Here is a 23,166-nt window from a genome sequence, read left to right as displayed (position 1 = left end):
CTTTCTCATACTTAAGGAGAAGTGTTTTAAGAACTTTATTGAAGTATAATTTACATTACATAAAATTCACCCATTTTAATTATACGAGTCAATGATTTTTAGTAAATTTGCTGAGTGTGCAACCAATGTCATAATCTAGTTTTAGAACATTTTTATCACCCTAAAGGGAGGCCCTTTTTTTGGTTAAATTTTGTTTATCTGACTTGCCTGTTTGGTTTTTGATGGTCCGTCACCTGGTCTGTCAATTCCTTTGTATTTTTCTAATTTCTCTTCTGTAATGATTATAGCAAGAAAACGATTCAGCTTACACATGAACAACAGCTGATTCTGAGCCATAAGATGGAACCTCTCCAGGTGGTAAAAATTATGGCATTTGCAGGTAAGGGGGCTCGCCAATACTGGACTAGAGAGTCAGGTTCATACCTCTTACGGCTACATCCCCCTTCCCCACTCCCTGCCAGAGTATCTTTGCCTTGATCTGTTAACGAACTACTGCAATGAAATAACCTAAAAAGCAGTTACCGAGTAATACCTGCTTTTTCTTACCACTCCAGGGAGCATCCACACTGGAGTTCCTGGTGAGACAAATAGTTCATAGGAATTAGTTTGTGGAGTAGATTCCACTAGGATTGATCCCACCTGTCATTTATCATCATATACGCTCAGTCACTGGTTGCTTATGGACTGGCAGGCCATGTTAATCTCTTGCAAGGAGAGTTTCAGTAGCTCCTGATTTCTGTTGGGTGAAGACTAGAAGGCCCTTCTGCCATTTGGTTGTAACCTCCATTCCTGAATACATAGTCTGCTATTCTCCTGCCTTGGTCAGCTATTGTCCTTACAGTCTCCTAAAGGACTTGGTTATTCTTTTGTCTGAACCTTTGCTCATATAGTTTTCTCGACCTAGAATTCCTTCCCACTTCTTTTCTGCCTAAATATCCTGCCGAAAACACCAACCATTTCTTAAATGCCTGCCATGGGCCTGGTGCTGTGCTAACCCTAACAACGTTCTGTAAGATTGGTTAGTTATCTCTGTTTGATAGGTAAAGATTTGGAGCTCAGAGAAATTGAAATGACTTGCCCCACATTAAATAAGCAAATAAGTGATGGAGGTAGAATTCAAAGCTGGATCTGTTTCTCTTCCCAAACGCCCCTTCTTTCTCAATTTCCTCCCGCTCCCTCTCTTTTCTTTGTCCTGCTATGTGGACTGCCATCATTTCTGTTTCTTCTTGATGGAGGCTTCTTTAGTGATTTGAGTCCTATATGATCTCTGAACTCATACCTGTAACTAATCATCCATATTAACTGTTTGGTACCTGATTATACAGTAAGAATAGCCAACATACACATTTTATCACTGCTTCCACACTGGGTCATTAATTTTCAAAACAGCCCTGTCAGGTGGGGAAAGATGTACTATTTTTCTTCTTTGGCAGGTGCAATTTTTTTGTTTCCAAACCCATAGTCTTTTTCACTCTACTGGGTTACCATTATACTCTCATTTTGTTTTAATTGTTTCAACTGTGTTGGTATTTTATTTCCAGCTAGATGTAATGCAGGAGCCTTGCTTTGTGTCTTTTAATATATTCCCAGTGCTTAGCTGAACATGTAGTAAGCGCTCAATAAATATTTATTAAATGAATGACAGTTGAATAATTGAGTGACTGACTGAATGGTGGCGAGGCAGGGCAGACAGGAGAGTTCAGAATGAATCCTGTTTGTATGCTCTTGCTATTGAAGCATTAATGACTCCCAGGCCAGCAGTAGCTATGTTTTATTGAGTTCTTTTGGGTACCTTGATGATTACTTTATCCAACCAGACTCTGCAAGGTCATTGTTACCCACTTGTGGCTGAGGAGAAGAACTGAAGTTTATTGAGGTCAAGTGGCTTGCCCTTCACTCCTCGGCTAGAAGCTGACAGAGCCACAGTCCCAACAGAGGTTAATCTGGCTTAGAATCTGCTGCTTTTTCCACTACACCATTATTAGTTTTTATCTTACTGAAAAAAGTTGTCACCATCTGTTCTCAAGCAAGAGGCAAGAAAAGTGTGGATAAGACCTGATTAGGGCATCCTTTGGAGCAGGTTTTCCTGGTCAGAGGGTCACCTCCTTTCCTCTTGGCTTCCCCAGGCACCGGGAAGACCTCTACCCTGGTCAAGTACGCTGAGAAGTGGTCTGGGAGCAGGTTTCTGTATGTGACATTCAACAAGAGCATCGCAAAGCAGGCTGAGCTAGTCTTCCCCAGCAATGTCATCTGCAAAACCTTTCATTCCATGGCCTATGGACACGTCGGGCGGAAGTGAGCATTGCGTTGCCACCTTCACTGTTATGTCTAATTACTGTTTTTTGTGTTGCAGTCATCATGACCACACATGAACTTACACCACAATGAAACTAAGAAAATGTGATGCTTTTACCTCCACTAATAGGCAGGAAATATAACCATAAATTTAGTGATTTGCACTTTTACCCCATAAAAATATATTGTTTACAAGTTAACAATATCTTACTGAGGGGGGCATTCTCATTGCTCTGGAGTTGAGGCACAGAAAGTCAAAATGATTTGTTTAAAGTTCAGGATATCAGCAATCTGATTAATCAGTTTTCGGCTTTCCTTGGAGGGAGGTGAGAGAGAAAGGACTAAGCTGAGGTGATCTTGGCCCAGGTCTCCTGGGGCCTCTGAACCAGCATTCCCTTGGACGTGAAGGCTTCAAGGAACTTGGAGTTTTTCCCCCCTTCCCCCCACACAGGGCCTCTTGAAGTCTGGTCCACACTTTGGAATAGTAGTATCTGCCATGAGCCACTTCATCTTCTGGGTTAATACATGTGAATTCCTGTAAGTCTGATGAAGCCATTTCAAATCATACATGGACCTAGCCCAACTTCTCTGGCTTTGTGTTTTTTTTTTCCTCACCTATATATGACACTGAGAGTGACCTATGGTGTCATTAGAGAGAAGGGGGTTGAGAATGGGGGGCCACTTTATTGGCATTGCCAGTAAAGCCCAGTACTGTTCATTTGGCTGTGCATTACAGGTACCAATCAAAGAAGAAATTGAATCTCTTCAAGTTAACACCCTTCATGGTCAACTCTGTCCTCGCTGAAGGGAAAGGTGGCTTCATAAGGGCCAAACTAGTGTGTAAGACTTTGGAAAACTTCTTTGCCTCGGCTGATGAAGAGTTGACTATTGATCATGTGCCTATTTGGTGTAAGGACAACCAAGGACAGAGAGTGATGGTTGAGCAGAGTGAAAAACTGGTGAGTATGTAAGCATCTTTAAGTGTTAGGGGCCAGGGAGGAAAGAGAAGAGTCGACATGGTACAGTGTTATATTCGCCTTTCATTTCTTCAGAACTGCTGGCAGGAAATGCCGGTGGAGGGGAAGACTGTAGGCCCGTCGTGACAGCTATGAATTGTGAAGTGTTTTCTGTGAAGAGCACTCAAAGACATTTCACTTAATCCTCACGCTGGTCCACCCATTTAGCACATGAGCCACCTGCCCAGGGTTTATAAGAGCTTGTCACTGGGGCTCCTGGATGAATCTAAAGATCGGGAATCTCTTTTCCAGTTTTTATCAAGTTTTTTTAATCATTTGCCATTCTTTTTTTTTTTTTTAAATTGGGGAATTGGGGAAGGGGACCAGCCAAGTGGTTGTTCTTCAGTCTTCGTTGTGGAGGGCGCCAGTCACCATCTGGCTGCCCGTCGGCAGCTCATGGCCTCTAAGCTCAAGGTGCTGTGTTACAATCTTAGTTGTGGGTGGGCGTAGCCACCATCCCATGAGGGAGTAGAACCAGCAGCCTTGTTGTTAAGAGTGTACGCTCTATCCACTGAGCCATCCGGGTGGCAGCTCAGCTCAAGGTGCCGAGTTCAGTCTTAGTTGCGGGCGGGCGTAGCTCACCATTGAACAGGCAGTCTTGTTGTTAAGAGCACGTGCTCTCACCAGCTGAGCCATCCTGTCACCTGTTGGCAGCTCAGCGGCCGCTCAGCTCGGGCACAGTGTCACTGGCCCATGTGGGAATGGAACCAGCAACCCTGTTGCTCAGAGCTCGCACTCTTAAGCTAACTCTTAACCATTGAGCCACGTGGCCGGCCCTTGCCATTCTTTTTATAAATTAACTGTCAGTCATAAAACTAGAGAAATAATCTAGCCTTTCCTGGTTCATCAGATGTTGTGTTCTCTGAGCAATGTTCTGTCACTGGGCTTAGGTGCCGCCCTTACTCATCTGACATTATTAAAAGGCTGTCATGGAGCCAGAGGGAGGTTAGGAAGTGACTGCCACTCACCGAGCTGGGATGGTGCCTTTTCTCTGACCTCTGTGGGAACAAAAACGTGATTTCAGGATGCTGTCTTTTCCAGGGTCTTAAACTATGAGTTACCGATTACTTGTTTTCTAGAACAGTGTCCTTGAAGCAAGCCGACTTTGGGACAACATGCGGAAGCTTCGGGAATGCAAAGAAGAGGCTTACCAAATGACTCATGATGGTATGCAAGTTCACAAATCTTGGTATCTGTTAAACATAACTGCTTCAGTCACGAGTTCTCACTCTTGCTACTCCCTTCTTTTAGGCTATTTGAAACTCTGGCAGCTGAGCAAGCCTTTGCTTGCCTCTTTTGACGCCATCTTTGTGGATGAGGCCCAGGACTGCACCCCAGGTGATAAACTATTCAGAACATCAGTAGTTTCAAATACATAGAAACAATATCATGATTATGGGAGAAGATGTGTATGTGAAATTGGTTGGTTATTCTTGTTTGTCATCAAGAAGAGGAGCAAATGATATTCAGCCATTCGTAAATCCGTTATTAGTTGACTTTGGATTTCAATAGTTGTACTCCACTCTATACCCCCAACCCCCCGCCTCCCTACCAAAGCAGATTAATTATTTTTATTCTAGATTTTTTATTGGGGAATTGGGGAAGGGGAGGAACAGTGTTGGTGGATTGGGGAAGGGGGACAGCCAAGTTGTTGTCATTCAGTCTTAGTTATGGAGGGCGCAGCTAGCTCACCTCTCAAGTCTAGTTGCCATCCAGCCACCTGTTGGCAGCTCGCGGCCGCTCAGCTCTAGGTGCTGTGTTCAGTCTTAGTTGTGGGTAGGTGTAGTCCACCATCCCGTGTGGGAGTCCAACCGGCAGCCTTGTTGTTAGGAGCACGTGCTCTCACTAGCTGAGCAATCTTCCACCTCTTGGCAGCTCAGCAGCAGCTCAGCTCAGGCGCAGCTCCCTGGCCCATGTGGGAATCGGACCGGCGACCCTGTTGCTCAGAGCTCGTGATCTTAACCAACTGAACCAATTGGCCAGCCCGAAAGCAGATTAATTTTACTCTAAATGTTTTGCTTGGGTTATTCTTAAAATATTGACTAAGTATGGGTCATCAGATATAGGGACCTAGACTTAGCTGAGTGGGAAAACGTAGTCAATTTGGAGTGAACAGTTTATGTTGTATATTTTTCAAATGACTAATGGAAAATAGATGGTGTGACTTTGTAGGTCATTTTGGGGCCCTAATTATAATATTAGCGAGCAAATATAGTCGGCATCATTTTATATTTGCCTGTGTGGTTTCCTTTTTTTAAAGATTTTATTGGGGAATTGGGGGAGGGGAACAGTGTTGGGGAATTGGGGAAGGTGACCAGCCAAGTTGTTCTTCAATCTTCGTTGTGGAGGGCGCCAGTTGCCATCTGGCTGCCTGTCGGCAGCTCATGGCCTCTAAGCTCAAGGTGCTGTGTTCAGTTTTAGATGCGGGTGGGCGTAGCCACCATCCCATGCAGGAGTCGAGCCAGCAGCCTTGTTAAGAGTGCATGCTCTAGCCATCCGGCTGGCAGCTCAGCTAGGTGCCAAGTTCAGTCTTTAGTTGCAGGTGGGCATAGCCCACCGTTGAACAGCCAATCTTGTTGTTACACAGCTGAGCCATTCTGCCACCTGTTGCCAGCTCAGCGACAGCTCAGCTCAGGTGCAGTGTCACTAGCCTATGTGGGAATCGAACCGGCGGCCCTTTTGCTCAGAGCTTGCGCTCTTAAGCCAACTCTTAACCGACTGAGCCACTCAGCTGGCCCTGTGTGGTTTCTTATACACAATAATTTGCCCAGGACTAAAAATAATGTACATTCCTAGGACTAAAAACTGTCTTGTCCATTATCAAATCGTTTCTTTGGATTGAGTGTGTCTCTCCGGCAGGAAAAGACAACTGCTGTCTAGTGTGCCGTGGCTTAGTTTCATGAAAGCATTTTCATCCCTTTCTCTGAAATACGGTTTCTTTTTGGGACGTGGGCTGGCGTTCTTCTGGAGCTCTTACTTTCCCTCTTTGGTTGCAGCTATCATGAATATAGTTCTGTCTCAGCCATGTGGGAAGATCTTTGTGGGGGATCCACACCAGCAGATCTATACCTTCCGTGGTGCGGTCAATGCTCTCTTCACAGTCCCTCATACTCACGTCTTCTATCTCACACAGGTAAGAGCTCTTCTTGCTTCCAGGCATCTTAGCAAGCACTGTGGCTCCCCACCTTTGTTTTTCAGTGATTGCTATGTGCCAGGCCCTGGGCAAGGCTTCTTGTCAGGCTGAGAGTATGTAGCCAACCCTTGCTTCTAAGCAGTGATTCTCTAGAGATCTTCAGAGTCAAAATGTTTTTCATAATAGTAATTCCCTTTTTCACTGTGTCGACTTTTGCATTGATGATGCAGAGCAGTGATGGGTAAAACTGCTAGTGCCTTCTCATGATCCAGGGCAGTCGTTGTATTCTTGACTGCAACACACTCCTAGAGTTTAAAAACAAAAAACAAAAACAGGTCACTTAACAATGTCTGTGACATGGCAGAAATGACTAATTTGATTAACTGCTGTCCCTTGAGGTCACCTCCGGGTGATGAGATGGGAAGTATGAATGAAGTACGTGTCTGCTTACCGAAGTCTGTTGGTTGTCAAATGACAAGCACTTTTGTGTTTGCATTGTGAACTACATTGGCAGCTTTTTTCTTCTAGTACCGTTTGTCATTGAAAGAACAGCTGATAGACTAACTCTGGTTATTCAGACTTGGGTTTTCGGCATTTTCCCAAAAATGAATGAAATGAACTCTGACAACAACTGACCAGCATTTGCTGCCAAAGATAAAATTCTTGCTTTCATGTGTAATCCAAATTTGGAAAACTTGTGCCTGCCACTGTGAGCATGAGAACGCTTGGTGTCCTTGGTTGTCCGAAAAGGCTGTTAAACGTTCCTCCCCTTTTCAGTACGCATCTGTGTAAGGCCGAGCTTTCTACACCTACTTCAGCCAAAACAGAACATCACCACAGATTGCATGCAGACGGAACTGAGAATCCAGCTGTCCTCTATTAAGTGGGGTATCAAAGAGATTTGCAAAAACGTAAAGCAGGGCTACTCTTCTTGCTAAATTTTTTGTTTGTTTTGGAAAATATAGTTTAAAAAAATGTTTTTCATGTTATGCAGTGGGCTTATTGTTATTTATTGTTACTTTTTAAATGTAAATTTAAATTTTAAATATAAATTTAAAGGTAATTTAAATGTAAATATAAATTAAAGTTTTTAATGTGGTAAATAGAGATAGCTACAACTCACATAAATAAAATCTCCTTCAGGGCCTCAATAATTTCTAGCAGTGAGGAGTCCTGAGAGTCCAAGAGGCGAGAATCACTGCTTTTAAGAAACTCACTCCTAGTTAGAGAATCTGAGATGTGCCCTCTGTATTGAAGTGTAATCTGAACTGTTTTGTTCTGTTACAGAAAGTCTTGTATCCTACTTGAGTTCCCCTTGTATACAATAGTGATTTAGGGTTTTGTCAACTCAGAGTAATTTTTTTAACAGGTTATTTGTTTTTAGTTTCAGATTTATAGGAAAATTTTAGTACAGAAAGTTCCCACATACTGTGCATTTAGTTTCCCCTATTATTTAGTGTGCTGCATTTGCCACAATTAATGAACTAGTACTGACACATTATTATAAACTAAAGGCCATCGTTTATTCAGATTTCCTTAGTTTTTACCTAATGTCCTTTTCTGTTCCAGGATCTTATCAGCATTACCATATTAGCTGTAGTTGTCATGTTTTCTTAGGCTCCTGTTGGCTGTAACAGTTTCTCTGACTTTACTTGTTTTTGATGATCTTGACAGTTTTGAAAAGCACTGGTCAGGTGTTTTGTAGAATGCCCCTGTATTGGAATTTGTCTGATGTTTTTCTCACAACCAAGACTGATGTTACAGGTTTGGGGGAGGAAGATCTCCGATGAAAAATTGTCACAATATCAGGGGCACATGCTATTATTTTCATCACATAATCTCAAGAGCACATGATTTATGACTGTTGATGTGATCTTGACCATCTGGCTAAAGAGTATTTGCCATGTTTCTCCACTGTGAAGTTACCCTCCTTGCTCCCTGCTCTTTCCATACTCTGTGCTTTGGAAGGAAGTGACTATACTCAGCCCTCACTCAAGGAGTAAGTGTTGCAGTATCTGTGTAAATTCCTTGGAGTTATTCTACAAAGGAGATTTGTGTCTTCTCTCCTATTTATTTATTCAATCATTTATTTACACGTATATCAGTACGGGCTTGCAGATATTTATTTTATAATTTGGGTTGTGGCTTACTCAGAATAGTTCTATAGTGACAAAGTACTATTTGTCGAAAACCTCTTGTTCTTTAGGCTGTATTACTGATGTTCACCAAAGCATATAATACTTTACTCCCTAAGTTAGAAATGCATGGAAAAGGCAACAAATATCATGAGTTTAGGGAAGAATGGTGTCACTCCAGTTGCAGTGGTCAAGGAAGGCGGGTGATAGGCCAAATTTTGAAGGGTGGGAAATTGTTTTGCCATGCACCAAGGTAGGGAGAGTGCAGGAAACACTCAGGAAATGATGATTATACTTGTTGGTTATGTAGGGCAGAGATTTTAAATTAATGTTGAGGGAGTCTCAAAGGCAAGGAGAGAAACCCTCCCTTCCTTCCCTTAATCTTTTGTATAATTTGTATTTGTTTGATTTGATTTGGAAAGAAGAGTGGATTTGCTTAAAAGAAGAGTTTGCTATTGGTTTTGGGAATAAAGGGAAACAGGAGGTCCAGGTTGTGAGGAATCTTGAAAATGCACGCATCATCTTTTTCTTTGTGTATTGCTCTTTCTTTTTGCAGCAAGGGCATGGCTTGAGGAAAATGGGTGGTAAAGATTCATCTGCCAGAGATGTAGTGAGGTATTTGGCAGTGGGAGGAGACTGGAGGGAAAGAGACCAAGTAGGTGAGGCATGAAGTTTGGGTTTCTGAGCTGAGCTGGCAGCAGTGGTAACAAAAAGAGTATAGAAAACATGGCGGATGAATTGTCAGGATTTGGATTTGGGGGCACAGGGTAAAGAAAAACAGGTAACTAAGGTTTCAGGATAGAAAATACTATTCTGAAAACTTAGAAATAAAGTCAGTGATTCTTTGATTGTCAAGCTCCTATTCAGTATGAGTGGGTTTACAGTAGGGAATTTCCAAATACCCTTTCCAGGTAGGGTGAGTCAGGAACAATTGGTTGGGGTTCGCAAGGCCAGGACTTGTCAGTGATAGAAATGTGCCAACATACTTCAGGGGAGGGTTGTTAACTCATTTTGTTTTGTTGTTTTCCAACAGAGTTTTAGATTTGGTGTGGAAATAGCTTATGTGGGCGCTACTATCTTGGATGTCTGCAAGAGAGTAAGGAAAAAGACTTTGGTTGGAGGAAACCATCAGAGTAAGGCTTTCAGTTATTCTTATTTGTTACAAAAAATTAGTTTTCCTTTTTATTTGGATTTGCCCTAGAGTTTGTTCTCTTTCCCAAAAGGTGGCATTAGAGGCGATACAAAGGGGCAGGTGGCCCTGTTGTCCCGGACCAATGCCAATGTGTTTGATGAGGCTGTACGGGTGACCGATGGAGAAGTACCTGCAAGGATACATTTGATTGGGGTAAGAGTACAATTGACTGCTTCATGCACAGAAACGTTGCAGACAAACACAGCCAATGAAAATGTTGAATTTAATTAGGATTATTATGCAGGCAAGCTTTTGGGTTTTTGATGATTTTCACCATCTGTGCCGCGAATGAAGTCTTTCTCCCTGGCCATGCTGATTATGCTAGCCAAACATTCCTGTAAAGTCAGACCCAGTATGGACTGAGAAGCTTTTCTTCTACACTTTAAAAATATAAGTGCCCTTTTCTCCTTTGTCTATGCAAATGAGGCTGCTGGCTATCTGCGAGTGTTCCGTTGTGTGAGGTTCATTAGTTTAAGAATCAGTGAGGTGACAACACAACTGGGACATGCTAGTAGGCTCCAGCGGGTAGAGTGTGAACACATGGGTTCTAGCTCTGGTTCTGTCACTAACTTTGTGTGGCTTGTGGCAAGTCACAATTTGTGTGTGCCTCATTCTCTCCATCTCTAAGACAATGCCTTTCCTTTACCTGTTTCACGGGGAAGTTAGGGTTAAGTGACATGTGTATGGCATTTTTAACTCTTCAAAGCAAAGTTATATGACTGAAACACATGCACTTATTTATGAAAAATATTTTCAAGGGCCTTCTATGTGTAGGCACTCAGTAAATATATTGAGTGACTCGTAATCACAAGATGTTCTGACTTTTCTCTTTTTTATTTATAAAGATTACAGATCCAATTTATAGGGAAAAAATTCAGGCCTAATCTCAGTATTTCATACAGTTCTCATTTTTGCTAATTACTTATGTCTTTGTCCTTATAGGTATATATTTTTCATAATTTTAATTATAGTGTACATTAAAAAGTATGCTGTTTTTACTCAACACATAAGCATATTTTTTTTCATGAGTTTACAATATTTCATCCAGTGGATATAACATAATTTAGCCATTTTCCTTATTATAAGAAAATGGTACTTTTGGAGTACTGTCCATGCTGGGCATGATAGAAAGTAAGATGCTGTCTTCCCCTCTCTATCCACTCATCACCTGTGGCATGTGATCACATCTAGTGTCCAATGATAAGGTATACTGTCTTATTTTGGTCTCTTTTTACGTTAATGTGCTATGTGTCCCTTCTCAAAATGATGATAAATCCTTGGTGTGTACAGCCTGTGTCATGTGTTTCTTCTGTACTGAGGCCTGGTGCCATGCAAATGCTGGGGCCCTCCTTCCAGTACTTAGTAGCTTCTGGGTAGAACTGGGCTGACCTGTGATACAATCAGGCCCTCTCCTCCAGGAGGTAACCTTTTAAAACATATGCTAAATTTGACCTATAGACATTTTCTAGTTCTTTCCTCAAAAGAAACAATGGTAAGTATTCATACCCCACACTCAGTGTTCAGGTATTATTTTATTTTTCATTGCAACCTATTTATATTCCTGGAAGGTAGATGATTTAAATTGCCCTTTTTAGACGAGAAAGCTAAGTGCAGCTAGTTCTTGCCATTTTTAAAATATAGGAAGAGTTTGAGTAGCGCTAAAACTTAGCATTTGATAATCCTGTGAGTTTTCAGGCTGCGTTATAGCCTGGTGCTTTGTGCTTCATGAAGTTTTCTGCTTACGGTTTTTCTGCTTTGGATGCCATTTGAGGTCCATTTCCAAGAAACCATCTCATTTCATATCTTCCTTTGGTTTACTTTGTTTTGTTAAAACAACAACAACAAAACACAACAAAAAACCAAAATCCCACCAAAAAACTTTTTCAGGGGATTAAATCATTTGGATTGGACAGAATCATTGATATTTGGATCCTTCTTCAGCCGGAGGAAGAGCGAAGGAAACGTGAGTACCCTCCTGGCTATGGGACAATGGACGGAAACACTCCAGCGATGAGGGATGGGAGAAGGATGGGCTTGTTTTGAGTCAGAGTTGTTATTTTTATTCTGGAGAAGGGTGGAACTAGTGTTGCTCTTTTTCCACTGAGACGGGATGCCTAAGTCCTCCTGTTTTCTGAGGTACTAATAGCTTTTTCCCGATCCTTCTCTCAGGAGTGTGTAAATTTCTTTCTATCATTGGCCCTTTAGGCTATCTTCCCTCACCACCCTTCTGTCTGCCAGGGCAGCTTTACATGTTGAAACTTCTGCGTGGGCCCGAAATGATCATTTCTAACATCTCTATAGCGCTTTTCTTTTCATTACTGCACTATTTCCAATCCCTGTGAAGTAGGTAAGGACCTCAAGGGTAGGGCTCTTGGTCCTCAGTTTGGAGGCGGAGAGGGTAAAGCACAGGTCGTTTCACTGACTTGCCCAAGAACACACAGCAGGTTAGTGATGTAGTCGGGACTAGAACCCGGATCTCCCCGCCTGAAGACCATGCATTTGTTGCGCCATTGATTAGGACTGTGGAGCTGCTGCCACTGTATGTCAGCATGGCCTGTATCACGTTAACCTGTGTGTGTATTCTCCTTAGGAAACCTCATTGTTAAAGACAAGTTTATTAGAAGATGGGTGCACAAAGAAGGCTTTAGTGGCTTCAAGAGGTATGTGACTGCAGCTGAGGACAAGGAGCTCGAAGCAAAGATTGCAGTCGTTGAAAAGTATAACATCAGGATTCCAGAACTGGTGGAAAGGATAGAAAGATGCCACATAGAAGACTGGGACTTTGCTGGTAAGGAAAACACTTAGTTCTTCACTTCCTGCCAGGAGGAGGGGCAAACGGTCTCCTGATGCTTCTTGCCTGCATGAATATCACGTGCGACCAAGGGTGCCTTCATTGCGTCCCTGGCATTGCCTAAGAGAAGGGAGCACAGCTGCCATCCTTCCGTGGGGCCCTTTATTTCTGTCCTACCTCCAAGCCTGTAGAATGGGATTTTCTGTTCCCAACTCTGCTGCTGTGTGACTTTGGGCAAGCCATTCACCCTGCTTCTGGCCTCTGTTCCTTTGTGTGTGAAGCAGGTTGTGGACAGGTCACTGCGAGCTCTGGAGAGGGATTTCTGAGATGCATGAACTCGCCTGCAACCGAGTTTCTACTTTCCACCTCATCTTCTTATTTTTCTCTTTCCCTGACTGTATTTTCCTCTTTCCTCCTTTTCCCACAAAGCTGAACATAGGCAGGAAAATGGAAGTGAGTTTTAAGGAAGAGTCAGTTTCCTTGTTCCTCTCTTGTTCCTTTTCCTGTCAAGCCCCCATCTGACTCTGTGCTTCTTTTATTCCAGAGTATATTCTGGGTACCGTGCACAAAGCCAAAGGCTTGGAGTTCGATACTGTGCACGTCCTGGATGACTTTGTGAAAGTGCCGTGCGCCAGGCACAACCTTGCACAGCTGCCCCACTTCCGAGTTGGTAAGGAGATGTTGCACTGAGGAGCCTCTTCAGGAGTTTACTGGGGGTGCTGCCCTTGGAAGCCTTGCTTTTTATTGGATGGTGTGGCCTCCTGGAAGGATTCTTCTAGAAGACAAAAAGCACCTAGTCTTATCATTTTTTATTCGTATACTACATTTTTTAGAAAAACTAAACTTGCAGAGCCCACCTCTCTTGGGGCTGCTGGTAGGGCAGTGATGTTTATAGCGGCCCTGTTTAGCCTGCATCAACTTCAGCTTTGGGTTTTTCACCATCAAACTCATAAAAGTTTTAAAACATACAATTTACCTGCTCTCCAAGGTGTTTTTTTCTTTAATTAACTCCCCTTTTTATTAAAGAGGCCAGAAAAATCACAAAAGGTAAAATAGTAAGCACTCTTTATCATTTGTCTGCTTTTGTATAAATTTATACTCAAGGCTATTTACAAAAATCCAAGCATCAAGCTGTTGTTTTAGTTTTAAATCTCAGAATAAAATCATTTGAAGTTTTCTTATAGACAAACAAAAGCTCTCTGTTAACCGTGGATTCAAAATTTGGGGCATAGCATACAGTGGCGGGCTGAAATAAAAATACGAAAAATTCCTTATAGCTGATGAACACACTCATAAAATGAGAGAAAGAGTTTGTATTAAACATAAATCGAAGTAGAGTGGGGAAAAGGAATGGCTGTAGAGAGATAGCAACAGCTTTATACTGGGGAAGAGAAGTTTATTTAATACACTACTTTTTTCCCCCTGCTGGTTATTCCATGTTTACATATAGATGCGGGGGGAGGAGGTCGGGTATCAGCCTTTTGAGATGTAATTCACAAACATATAGTCTACCCATTTAAAGTACACAATTTATTGGCCTTTGTTATAGTCACAGATCAACTGCTCTTTATTCAATTCTTGCCATTGTGCTAGGTGTCATAAATGAGCGAACTGAGGAATGAGGTAGGCAGTCAAGACTTGTTGAGTGTTTTTTTCCTCTGGTTGTCGTGTGACAACATAAGTCATTTCCAGACTGGCCTGAGTAAAAGAGACACCATCAAGAAAAGGGATGAACTTGGGTTTTGGAGACTTGGGCTTGACTCCTGGACCCTTGATTAGCCATGGCCTGTTTGTCCAAGTGACTTAACCTCTGTTACATATATATACACACACACACACGTATATATGTATACTGGGGGTGCCAAAAAAATGTACACACTTGACTTGTATTTACTTTTTGTTATCAGTATATATTGAGTATTACAACTTTGATTTTTTTTTTTTTTAGGTTTTATTGGGGAATTGGGGGAGGGGAACAGTGTTGGGGTATTGGGCAAGGGGAACAGCCAAGTTGTTGTCCTTCAATCTTAGTTGTGGAGGGCCCAGCAAGCTCAGCTCCAAGTCTAGTTGCACCGCTCAGCTCAAGGTGCTGTGTTCAGTTAGTTGCGGGTGGGTGTAGTCACAATCCCATGCGGGAGTTGAACTAGCAGCCTCGTTGTTAAGAGCCCATGCTGTATCCACTGAACCATCCAGGCAGCAGCTCAGCTCAAGGTGCTGAGTTCAGTCTTAGTTGCGGGTGGGCGTAGCCACCATCCCATGTGGGAGTCCAACCGGCAGCCTTGTTAAGAGCGCGCACTCTATCCATCAGGTGGCAGCTCAGCTCAAGGTGCCTAGTTCAGTCTTAAGTTGTGGGTGGGCATAGCCCACCATCTCGAACAGGCAACCTTGTTATTAGGAGCATGTCTTCTCACCAGCTGAGTCATCTTGCCACCTGTTGGCAGCTCAGCGGCAGCTCAGCTCAGGCGCTGCTCACTAGCCCATGTAGGAATTGAACCAGCGACCCTGTTGCTCAGAGCTCGCACTCTTGAGCAAGCTCTTAACCAACTGAGCCACTCGGGCTGGCCCCTAATACAGTTTTTTCCTTTCTTAAAATATGTATACATTTTTTTTTGGCACACACATACACACAGAGCCAGCAAATCTTGAGTGGCTTTCTTTGGGCGGGGAGGGGTGAGGGGTAGTAAACATTTAGATGAGAACATAAATTGTAAACAGGCTTTTGAATTGATATAGCTTTTCCCTGTACTTTCTTTAGAGTCATTTTCTGAGGATGAATGGAATTTACTGTATGTTGCAGTAACTCGTGCCAAGAAGCGTCTCATCATGACCAAATCATTGGAGAACATTTTGACTTTGGCTGGGGTAAATTAATTTAACAACATTCGAATTTTACTTGGTTTGAATTAGGGATCAACCTATCCTGGGGTATAAGAGAAGGGTCCCTTTCTTGAGTGCACAGAGGCTGATTGCTAGTATGGAAACGTCAGCTTTAAACATTCTTTTTAAAATATCAACTGTGTTCATGTATGTCTTAATTTCTTTCTTGGTCAATCAGTGCTCAATACTTTTTTGGGGAAAAAAAAGACAGGGATGTTTTCTGTGTCTGAACTTTCTCCCTCTCACTCCCTAGTCCCTTTTGAACTGGAAATTACTGCTGCCAGCAGTAGACTTCTCCAAAAGAAATATATTCTTTCCCGGGGAGAGTGAATATTCCGGCATCTGGCCTTGACCTTGTCCCTGGCTGAGATGCAGAGAAGTGTCAGCATTTGGCCTTTACCCTGCAAGCCAACCTTCTCCCCGTCTCTCTAATACTACCTCTGTCTCTCACAGGCTGGAGTATAAGCCACTTAGTCTTTTCAACCCTGTTGGGAACTACAGCAGAAATTATAGCTAACAGTTCCTACTTAGTCCATCTTGCCCTGAACCAAAGATACTTAAGCCTGAAACCTAAAACTTAAGTGTATAAGTTATTATAAATACTCTTTCTTCCTTAGGTATTTCCAAAACACAAAAGATTTTGTATAGCAGGATGATTTAGTCAAAGTGCCATAACGCATGTTCTGTCAAAGGAATGAGAATATGTGGGGCTGTAGAATCTGAGCATTGCTACCAATGGCTTTGAACCTCGAGACTTGATGGAGGTGTGTGGTAGTAATCATTTTTTAATAAATGGTATTCACAGTATCAGAGTTGTTAAGTGGTGGTAAAACTGAACCCTGATACTCATAATTGAATATTTATTCAGTTGCTAATGTATACACTAGAGCTATAATAGTGGGCAAGGAAAATTCCTAGGTGAAGTGACAGACAATAAACAAGTAAAGAGGATTTCTTTGTCCATTTTTTCTTTTTTTTAAAATTGGGGAATCGGGGGAGGGGAACAGTGTTGGGGAATTGGAGAATGGGACCAGCCAAGTGGTTGTTCTTCAATCTTAGTTGTGGAAGGCGCCAATCGTCATCTGGCTGCCCGTTGGCAGCTCGTGGCATCTAAGCTTAAGGAGCTGTGTTACTATCTTAGTTGCGAGTGGGCATAGCCACCATCCCATTCGGGAGTCGAACCAGCAGCCTTGTTGTTAAGAGCACACGCTCTATCCATTGAGCCATGTGGGGGCAGCTCAGCTCAAGGTGCCGAGTTCAGTCTTAGTTGTGGGTGGGCATAGCCCACCATCGAACAGGCAATCTTGTTATTACACCAGCTGAGCCATCCTGCCACCTGTTGGCAGCTCAGCGGCAGCTCAGCTCGGGCATAGCATCACTGGCCCATGTGGGAATCGAACTAGCGGCCCTATTGATCAGAGCTCGCGCTCTTAAGCTAACTTAACCAACTGAGCCACTCAGCTGGCCCTCTTTGTCCATTTTTGAGGACGAGAATATCAGAGCTCGAAAGGGAGAAACTTTGCAGATAAATAATCTCTGACCAGTCAGAACAGCAAAAGCTTCTTGCATAAGACTGGTTACCTTGCATTTTTACTGAACTTCCCTCTTGCAAGTCTCCGACTCACTTTTCTTTCAAGCCTCTCTGAGACGTTTCTGGAATTTGAAATCAGCTGCATGTCCCCTCAAGCAGCTTTGCTTCATCTGGGCCTCACCGTGTGTGACACCTCACCTTGTGTGGCAGCCCCCATGGCAGAGCTTGGAACCGAAGCCTTTTTCCTTGGTTGCATCCTCAGTGGTAGTTGGGTTTCAGTGGAGTTTCCAGAGATGACTTAGAGCAGAGTTTGGAAACTTTTCTATAAAGGGCCAGACAAGAAATACGTTAGGCTTTGCAGGCCATGGGATCTCTGTTGCATCTACTCAGCTCTGCTGTTGTAGCAAGAGAACAGCCACAGGAATTTATTAATAAATGAATGTGGCCATGTCCCAATAAAACTTTATGTACAACGGACACTGGTCTGAATTTGGCCCCCTGGTTGTAGTTTGTTGTCCCTTGATTTAGAGATAAGGATGGCTTTTCTTAATCTCAGGGAATGGAGTAGAATAATAATTTTTAGGTACAAATAATTTCTACTTGTCACATAAGTTTTTGCGTAAACTTTGATCATGAGTATACCTACAGTATGGTTTTCTTATGGAAATAGTGTTACATTAGTGGCTAGATCTATAACAAAACCAAATTGTCATGTTGCTAACTTTTAATGAAGATGCTGGTAATATGGAGAGCAGTAATATCATTTCTCACAACATGGGTTAAATAGAATTTTTCTTTAACTTAGGAAAATTTTGAGACATTCAAAGGTTGAGAAAATAATAAGTTACCATATACAAATCACCCCTGTATATATTTGAAGTATGCGTCTCTAAAAAAATATGGGCCATTTCTTCATATCCACAGTGCTATTATCATCATAAAATTTATAATAATTCCATGTGACTTCTATCCAATCCATAATCACACTTTTGTGATTATCTCAAAAATGCCTTTTTACAGTTGGTGTTGAAATCAGGATCCAAACATTTGGTTGTTAGGTCTCTTGAGTTTCTTAATTTAGAGCAGTCAAAACCCCTTCCCTCCTTTTTAATGCTCCTGGTTTTTTTTGCAGAAACCAAATCAGTTTTCCTGCATAATGTTCCACATTCTGGATTTGCTTCCTTGTGTGGTTGTATAGTTTACTCTTGTCTACTGTGGGTTTCCTATAACTGGGAGTTGGCTATAGAGGCTTCATTAGGTTCAGGCTTAACTTTTCTGGCAGGAATCCTTTATTTGGGGGTGGGGGGAGGGGCTTTGCTTCATATTGCCTCATATCAGAAAACAATGATAGCAGATTATCTCCCTTTTAGCAATGCTAAGATTGTTCACTTTTTAGTCGACAGAGCTAGGAAATCCATATTTTTGAAAAGGAAGAAAAATCAAGAGTTTAAATTGATAATTCCAATCCTGACTTTTTATGGAAACTTTTCATTGTTAAATATAACACAAATATTTAAAACAGATGTGCAGTTTGCCGTTAGGATGAGTGAAGGGCCATCCAGGGGAGGACACTGGATTTGCCCGCCATCCCAGATGCCTTCCAGGTGGCCCCTCATGGTCAGCACCCACTTCCCTCCTGAGAGGAACTACGGTCCCAGCCTTGACCATGAGCACTTCCTTACTTCTCCTTATAGTTTCTTATCAAGTGTGCACCACCAACAACATGAGTCCTGAAAACACTTTGCACTTACACTGTCTTCGCTCTTTCATTCCTGGAAGGTTGCACTGTGTCTGCATTGTGAGAGCCTGAAGCCATGTACATTCATAACTCATCGATTATACTTCTACAATCTAATTCAAATGAACATTAAAGGATGTTTACTTTTACACTTGAATCTCCTCTCTTACACCGAAAATATTGGTTCCTTACAGTATTTATTAATTGCTTATTTACACTATTCTACTGTGTATAAAAGTTTTAAAATAATACCAATATTGCTATTAACAAATACTGAATGGAATTTAAGATTTCCTAACGGCTCCATTTCTCTATATTCTACTAAGGATGTGTAGTCAGAATTCCATGTTCTGAAGGCACTTGGAATAAGTCCTTTTTCCTCTGTGGTTTGATCACCAATTTAATTACATTTAGATATATTGGTTTGTTTACAATCCCTATAGGAATTGCTTTGCTTCTTTTTTATTTAATTCTTTTTTGAATGTGTAAGACATTTATGTTTTCAAAGTCAAAACTTTGTAACAGTTATGTTCAGAGAAGTCTCATTCCCTCCCTGTCCTCTTCAGACTTTCTCTTCCCTCTGTCACTGATAGCTTATTTTTAGATTAGTTTTTTATTTATCCTTTAGCATTTCTTTTTTGCAAATATGTATATATTTTTTATTCTCATTTTTCACAAAAGATAACATTCTCTATATAATGCTCTGTACCTCACTTTGTTTCTGAGAAATAGGCATGGAAATCGCTCTTTAGCAGTTCGTGAAGCTTTTTCTCATTCCTTTATACAGCTGAATGGTATTCGCTGTGTCAATGTATCATGATTTATGCAGTTTCTCCTTAATGGATGTTGGGTTCTTTCCAGTCTTTTGCTTTTAATAATAATGCCACAATGCAGAATCTTATACACAAGCCATTTTCTCTTCTTGCCAGTGCAACTTGGGGATACCTTTCTAGAATATAAATTTCTGGATAAAGGATAAATGGATATGTGACTTTTATAGATAGTGCCAAATTCTTCATAGAGATTGTATGAGAGTCAAATAGGCTTAAAGCTTGTCAGTTGGTTACTGTATATATTTTATGGGGAAAATGAGTTTTCCCCATAAAGAAAAGAATACAGAATCTAGAGAAATACTTCCCCTTTACTGAGACTGGGTTGGGAAACATCTGCTGGCCCGCAGGGGTGCTCTGAGGGAGCCCTGGATATACTGCGCATTTGTGTGAATAGGTGTTTATGTGTGAGGAGGGAGTACGTCTGCTTTTTCTCTGTCACCACTTAAGAATCATTTTGGGACACCCTGTTTCGGAAGTGGCTAAGCGTGTCCTCTGCTCAGAGAGGAAGGCCCCAGGGATCCAGGAGGCTCTGGGGGAGGACAGGAGGATGATAATTTAGAGAATATGAAGGCACGTTGTGAACAGCAGAGTCATGCATGGCGAGTGACGTTTTAGAACACAGGTGAACCATTGATGCCCCTGTAACCTGGAGTAGGCCAGAGAGCCTCCTTTTTTTCCCCTCTGCCCTCTTTAGAAAATCTAACTAATCACTGGGAGCCTTTTTATTCCTTTGTTTATTTCAAGTTTTGAGGAAGTGAAGGGAATCATTACATTATTGACTTGTGAAGTGACATGGAGTTTTGCTAGTATGCTAGTAGCCTTCCAGAATCTCAGACCCTTTAATCCAAATCTTGCAGGCATATCCTTAGAACAGTGCCTAGCACATGGTTGGCGCTCAGAAAGTGTTTGTTGAATGGATGAAAGCAGTGTCCCTTCGTGTTCTGAGGCGGGGTGGGGCCTGCTTCCTGGCTCTTGCACCCGGGCGCTTTGTGACCTTGGGCAGGTTACTTATCCCTCTGTACTTCTGTCCTAATCTGTGAAACTGGCATAACGGTAGTAACTGCACTTCGGAGGGCGGGGATAGAGAAGGGCCACGATGAGCTGGTGAAATAACTGCTTTACAACCAATTGGGGCCACTCAAAGACAATTAGTTGTCGGTAAGACACTGAACCCCAGGAGGAAGGTATGAAGGGGAGAACTGGCATTTGTGGAGGAGCTGTGGTCGTGGCATGCGTGTGCTCATTCAGCAATGATTGTCGAGCACTTTTTGCATGACAGAAATGCTGCTGAGTCATGTGCTTCTGGGTCGTTTAGCTTTGATTCTGGAAGTTATAGCAGAGGCGGAGAGAAAGACTTGCTATTGCTTGGTGATTAAGAGCACAGCTCTGGATTTAGGCACACTTGGGTTTGAGTCCCACATCTGCTGCGGTCTAACTCTGTGATCTTTTGCACAAATGGCCTAATTTCTCAGCTCTCAGGCCCTCATATGTGCAATGGGGGTAATGACAGTATTACCCCCAGGAAGTTGTTGATGAGGATTATATGTACAGTGCTTTATAAGCAAAGGACCTGACTGCTAGTAGAGAACCACACATTTAAAAACAAAACAGCCTGGTGTGATTTAAGGATGGGGAGGAGTAGGTGGTGGTATCATGTCCCTTTGGATTCCTGAAGGCCAGGGGTTCCAATGAAGCTTTGCCCCCTGTGATAGTGTTTGCAACAGCTCGCAGTGGTCCATCGGCCAGTACGTTTCATAATTTGATGTAAGCCCCGTCACAGTTCTTTGGGGGCTGGTTATTCCCGACATTTATTGGTCTTCATACCTGTTAAAATATCAGATACCCAAGATGTCACTAAAGAATGTGGGTGGCTTAATGAGTTGATTTACCTGTTCATTCAGTTGACAAATACTAGATTTATAGAGCCCCTGATATGTACCAAGCACTGTAGTTAGTGTGGGAGGCACAGGGAACAAAACAAGCAATGTACTTTGTGGTCTCACAGAACTTGCAGTCTGGGAGGGAAGCCGTTCGGCAGTTGTAGATCCAGCAGCAAGATTTGGGGAGTTGTAGAGTGTTTCCAGCCCCTTTCCTGTTAGTTTTCAAGTAGCATGTGGCAGAGGCATTGCTATTATTCTCCTTTCACTCTTTCCTTCTCAGGAGTACTTCTTACAAGTAGAGCTGACGAGTAACGTTTTAAAAACAGGAGTGGTCCGCTGCTGCGTGGGGCAGTGCAGCAACGCCATCCCGGTGGACACGGTGCTCACCATGAAGAAGCTCCCCATCACTTACGTAGGTGGTCCTGGCGGCGGCCCCGGCTGCCTGTAGACTTTCATCCAGTCATTTGTGTTTTAGTGCTTGTGAGCTGTGTGCTTACTGGGCTGTGGGTGTGGGAAAAAGACATTTGTATGATCCTTCCCAGGGAGCTTTTCGTATATAAGCACAAGAGAGGCCAGAGCTGCCTGTGTCAAGATGATGGTACTGATGTAGTCAGCGTGCACAGCACAGCCTGGGAGGTGGGCTGTAACCAACGCTCCAAGGAGAGCTGCTTACGTGCAGGGCCTAGTTGAGTTTTCCTTGGCTCTTGCTTTAAATTTGGGTTTCTGCTCTACGGGAATTTGACACAGTTGAGTCTACCCTAGATGACCGTGCAGTGGGAAGGATTACCTCAGAGGTTCGCACAGGTCAGAAAATATCAGAATCGCAATGCATAGTCGCTTGGCAGTGCTGACAGCAGTGCAGCCCTTCTTGGTGGAAAGTCCTCATTCTTTGATTGTCCCCCTCCCCCTTTTCTTATCCCTCCCTGCAGAGCAACAGAAAGGAGAACAAGGGTGGCTACCTGTGCCACTCGTGTGCAGAGCAGCGCATCGGGCCTCTGGCCTTCCTGACCGCTTCCCCCGAGCAGGTGCGCTCCATGGAACGCACCATCGAGAACATCGTGCTGCCCAGACATGAAGCCCTGCTTTTCCTTGTCTTCTGAAAGCCAAGAAGAGCATTCTCCAGGGTACCGATTGCCTTCTGTGGACTCCAGTTACTTGAAGAAAGCCAGTGTGGGTTGGGGCTCTCACTCATCCGAGACTCTGAATTCACTCACAGAGCATTTTTGAGGAAGACAAAGCCAACCAGACTTGGATCTGCCATTTCTCCATTCCCTATAGGTAGCCAGTTTCCACTGCCCCTGTTCCATGCATACCAGGCTGGGGACGTGAGAGAAGTTCTTTTGATAAAAAAACAAAAACAAAAAACAAAAAACCAACAAAGCATTTTATTATTTAAACTTTTATTACAAGGTTTCAATTAAACAAGCATTGTAGATCTGACATACCACTGTGTGATTGACACCTGCCTTCAGCCTGGTTGTTTTTGAACTGTTCTCCAGCTTTCCCTGTTTTTCTTTTTTTTTTTTAAAGATTTTATTGGGGAACTGGGAGAGGGGAACAGCGCTGGGGAATCGGGGAAGGGGAACAGACAAGTTGCTATCGTTTTGTTCTTCAGTCTAGTTGTAGAGGACATCGCTTCCCTGGCCCATGTCAGTATTATCATTGCGCTCTTCCCGGGTGAGGCAGATTGGTCGCTGGTCACTGGACAGCCGCTCACGGCGGCTCTTGGCAGCTCACACCAGCTG

The 23,166-nt window shown here is 42.8% G+C and overlaps 1 protein-coding gene across 1 annotated transcript in view; it reads left to right on the top strand.

The window, feature by feature from the left end:
- FBH1 (F-box DNA helicase 1) overlaps positions 1-22,861 on the top strand; it is a 37,877-nt gene extending 15,016 nt beyond the window's left edge. Inside the window, exons 6-19 of the mRNA XM_019644533.1 lie at positions 288-379; positions 2,127-2,295; positions 3,032-3,254; positions 4,391-4,478; positions 4,563-4,649; positions 6,308-6,444; positions 9,613-9,712; positions 9,803-9,924; positions 11,659-11,734; positions 12,362-12,559; positions 13,107-13,232; positions 15,318-15,424; positions 21,702-21,833; positions 22,351-22,861. Coding sequence (XP_019500078.1) covers positions 288-379; positions 2,127-2,295; positions 3,032-3,254; positions 4,391-4,478; positions 4,563-4,649; positions 6,308-6,444; positions 9,613-9,712; positions 9,803-9,924; positions 11,659-11,734; positions 12,362-12,559; positions 13,107-13,232; positions 15,318-15,424; positions 21,702-21,833; positions 22,351-22,521 — 1,828 coding nt within the window. The 3' untranslated portion in view covers positions 22,522-22,861. The remainder of the gene's footprint in view (positions 1-287; positions 380-2,126; positions 2,296-3,031; positions 3,255-4,390; positions 4,479-4,562; positions 4,650-6,307; positions 6,445-9,612; positions 9,713-9,802; positions 9,925-11,658; positions 11,735-12,361; positions 12,560-13,106; positions 13,233-15,317; positions 15,425-21,701; positions 21,834-22,350) is intronic.
- Positions 22,862-23,166: the final 305 nt, after the last annotated feature.

Source organism: Hipposideros armiger, unplaced genomic scaffold (genome assembly GCF_001890085.2).
Source record: "Hipposideros armiger isolate ML-2016 unplaced genomic scaffold, ASM189008v1 scaffold_88, whole genome shotgun sequence".
NCBI classification, from domain to species: Eukaryota; Metazoa; Chordata; class Mammalia; order Chiroptera; family Hipposideridae; genus Hipposideros; species Hipposideros armiger.
The sequence above is the reverse complement of the archived record's forward strand: the minus strand, read 5'-3'. Positions and strand labels throughout refer to the sequence as shown.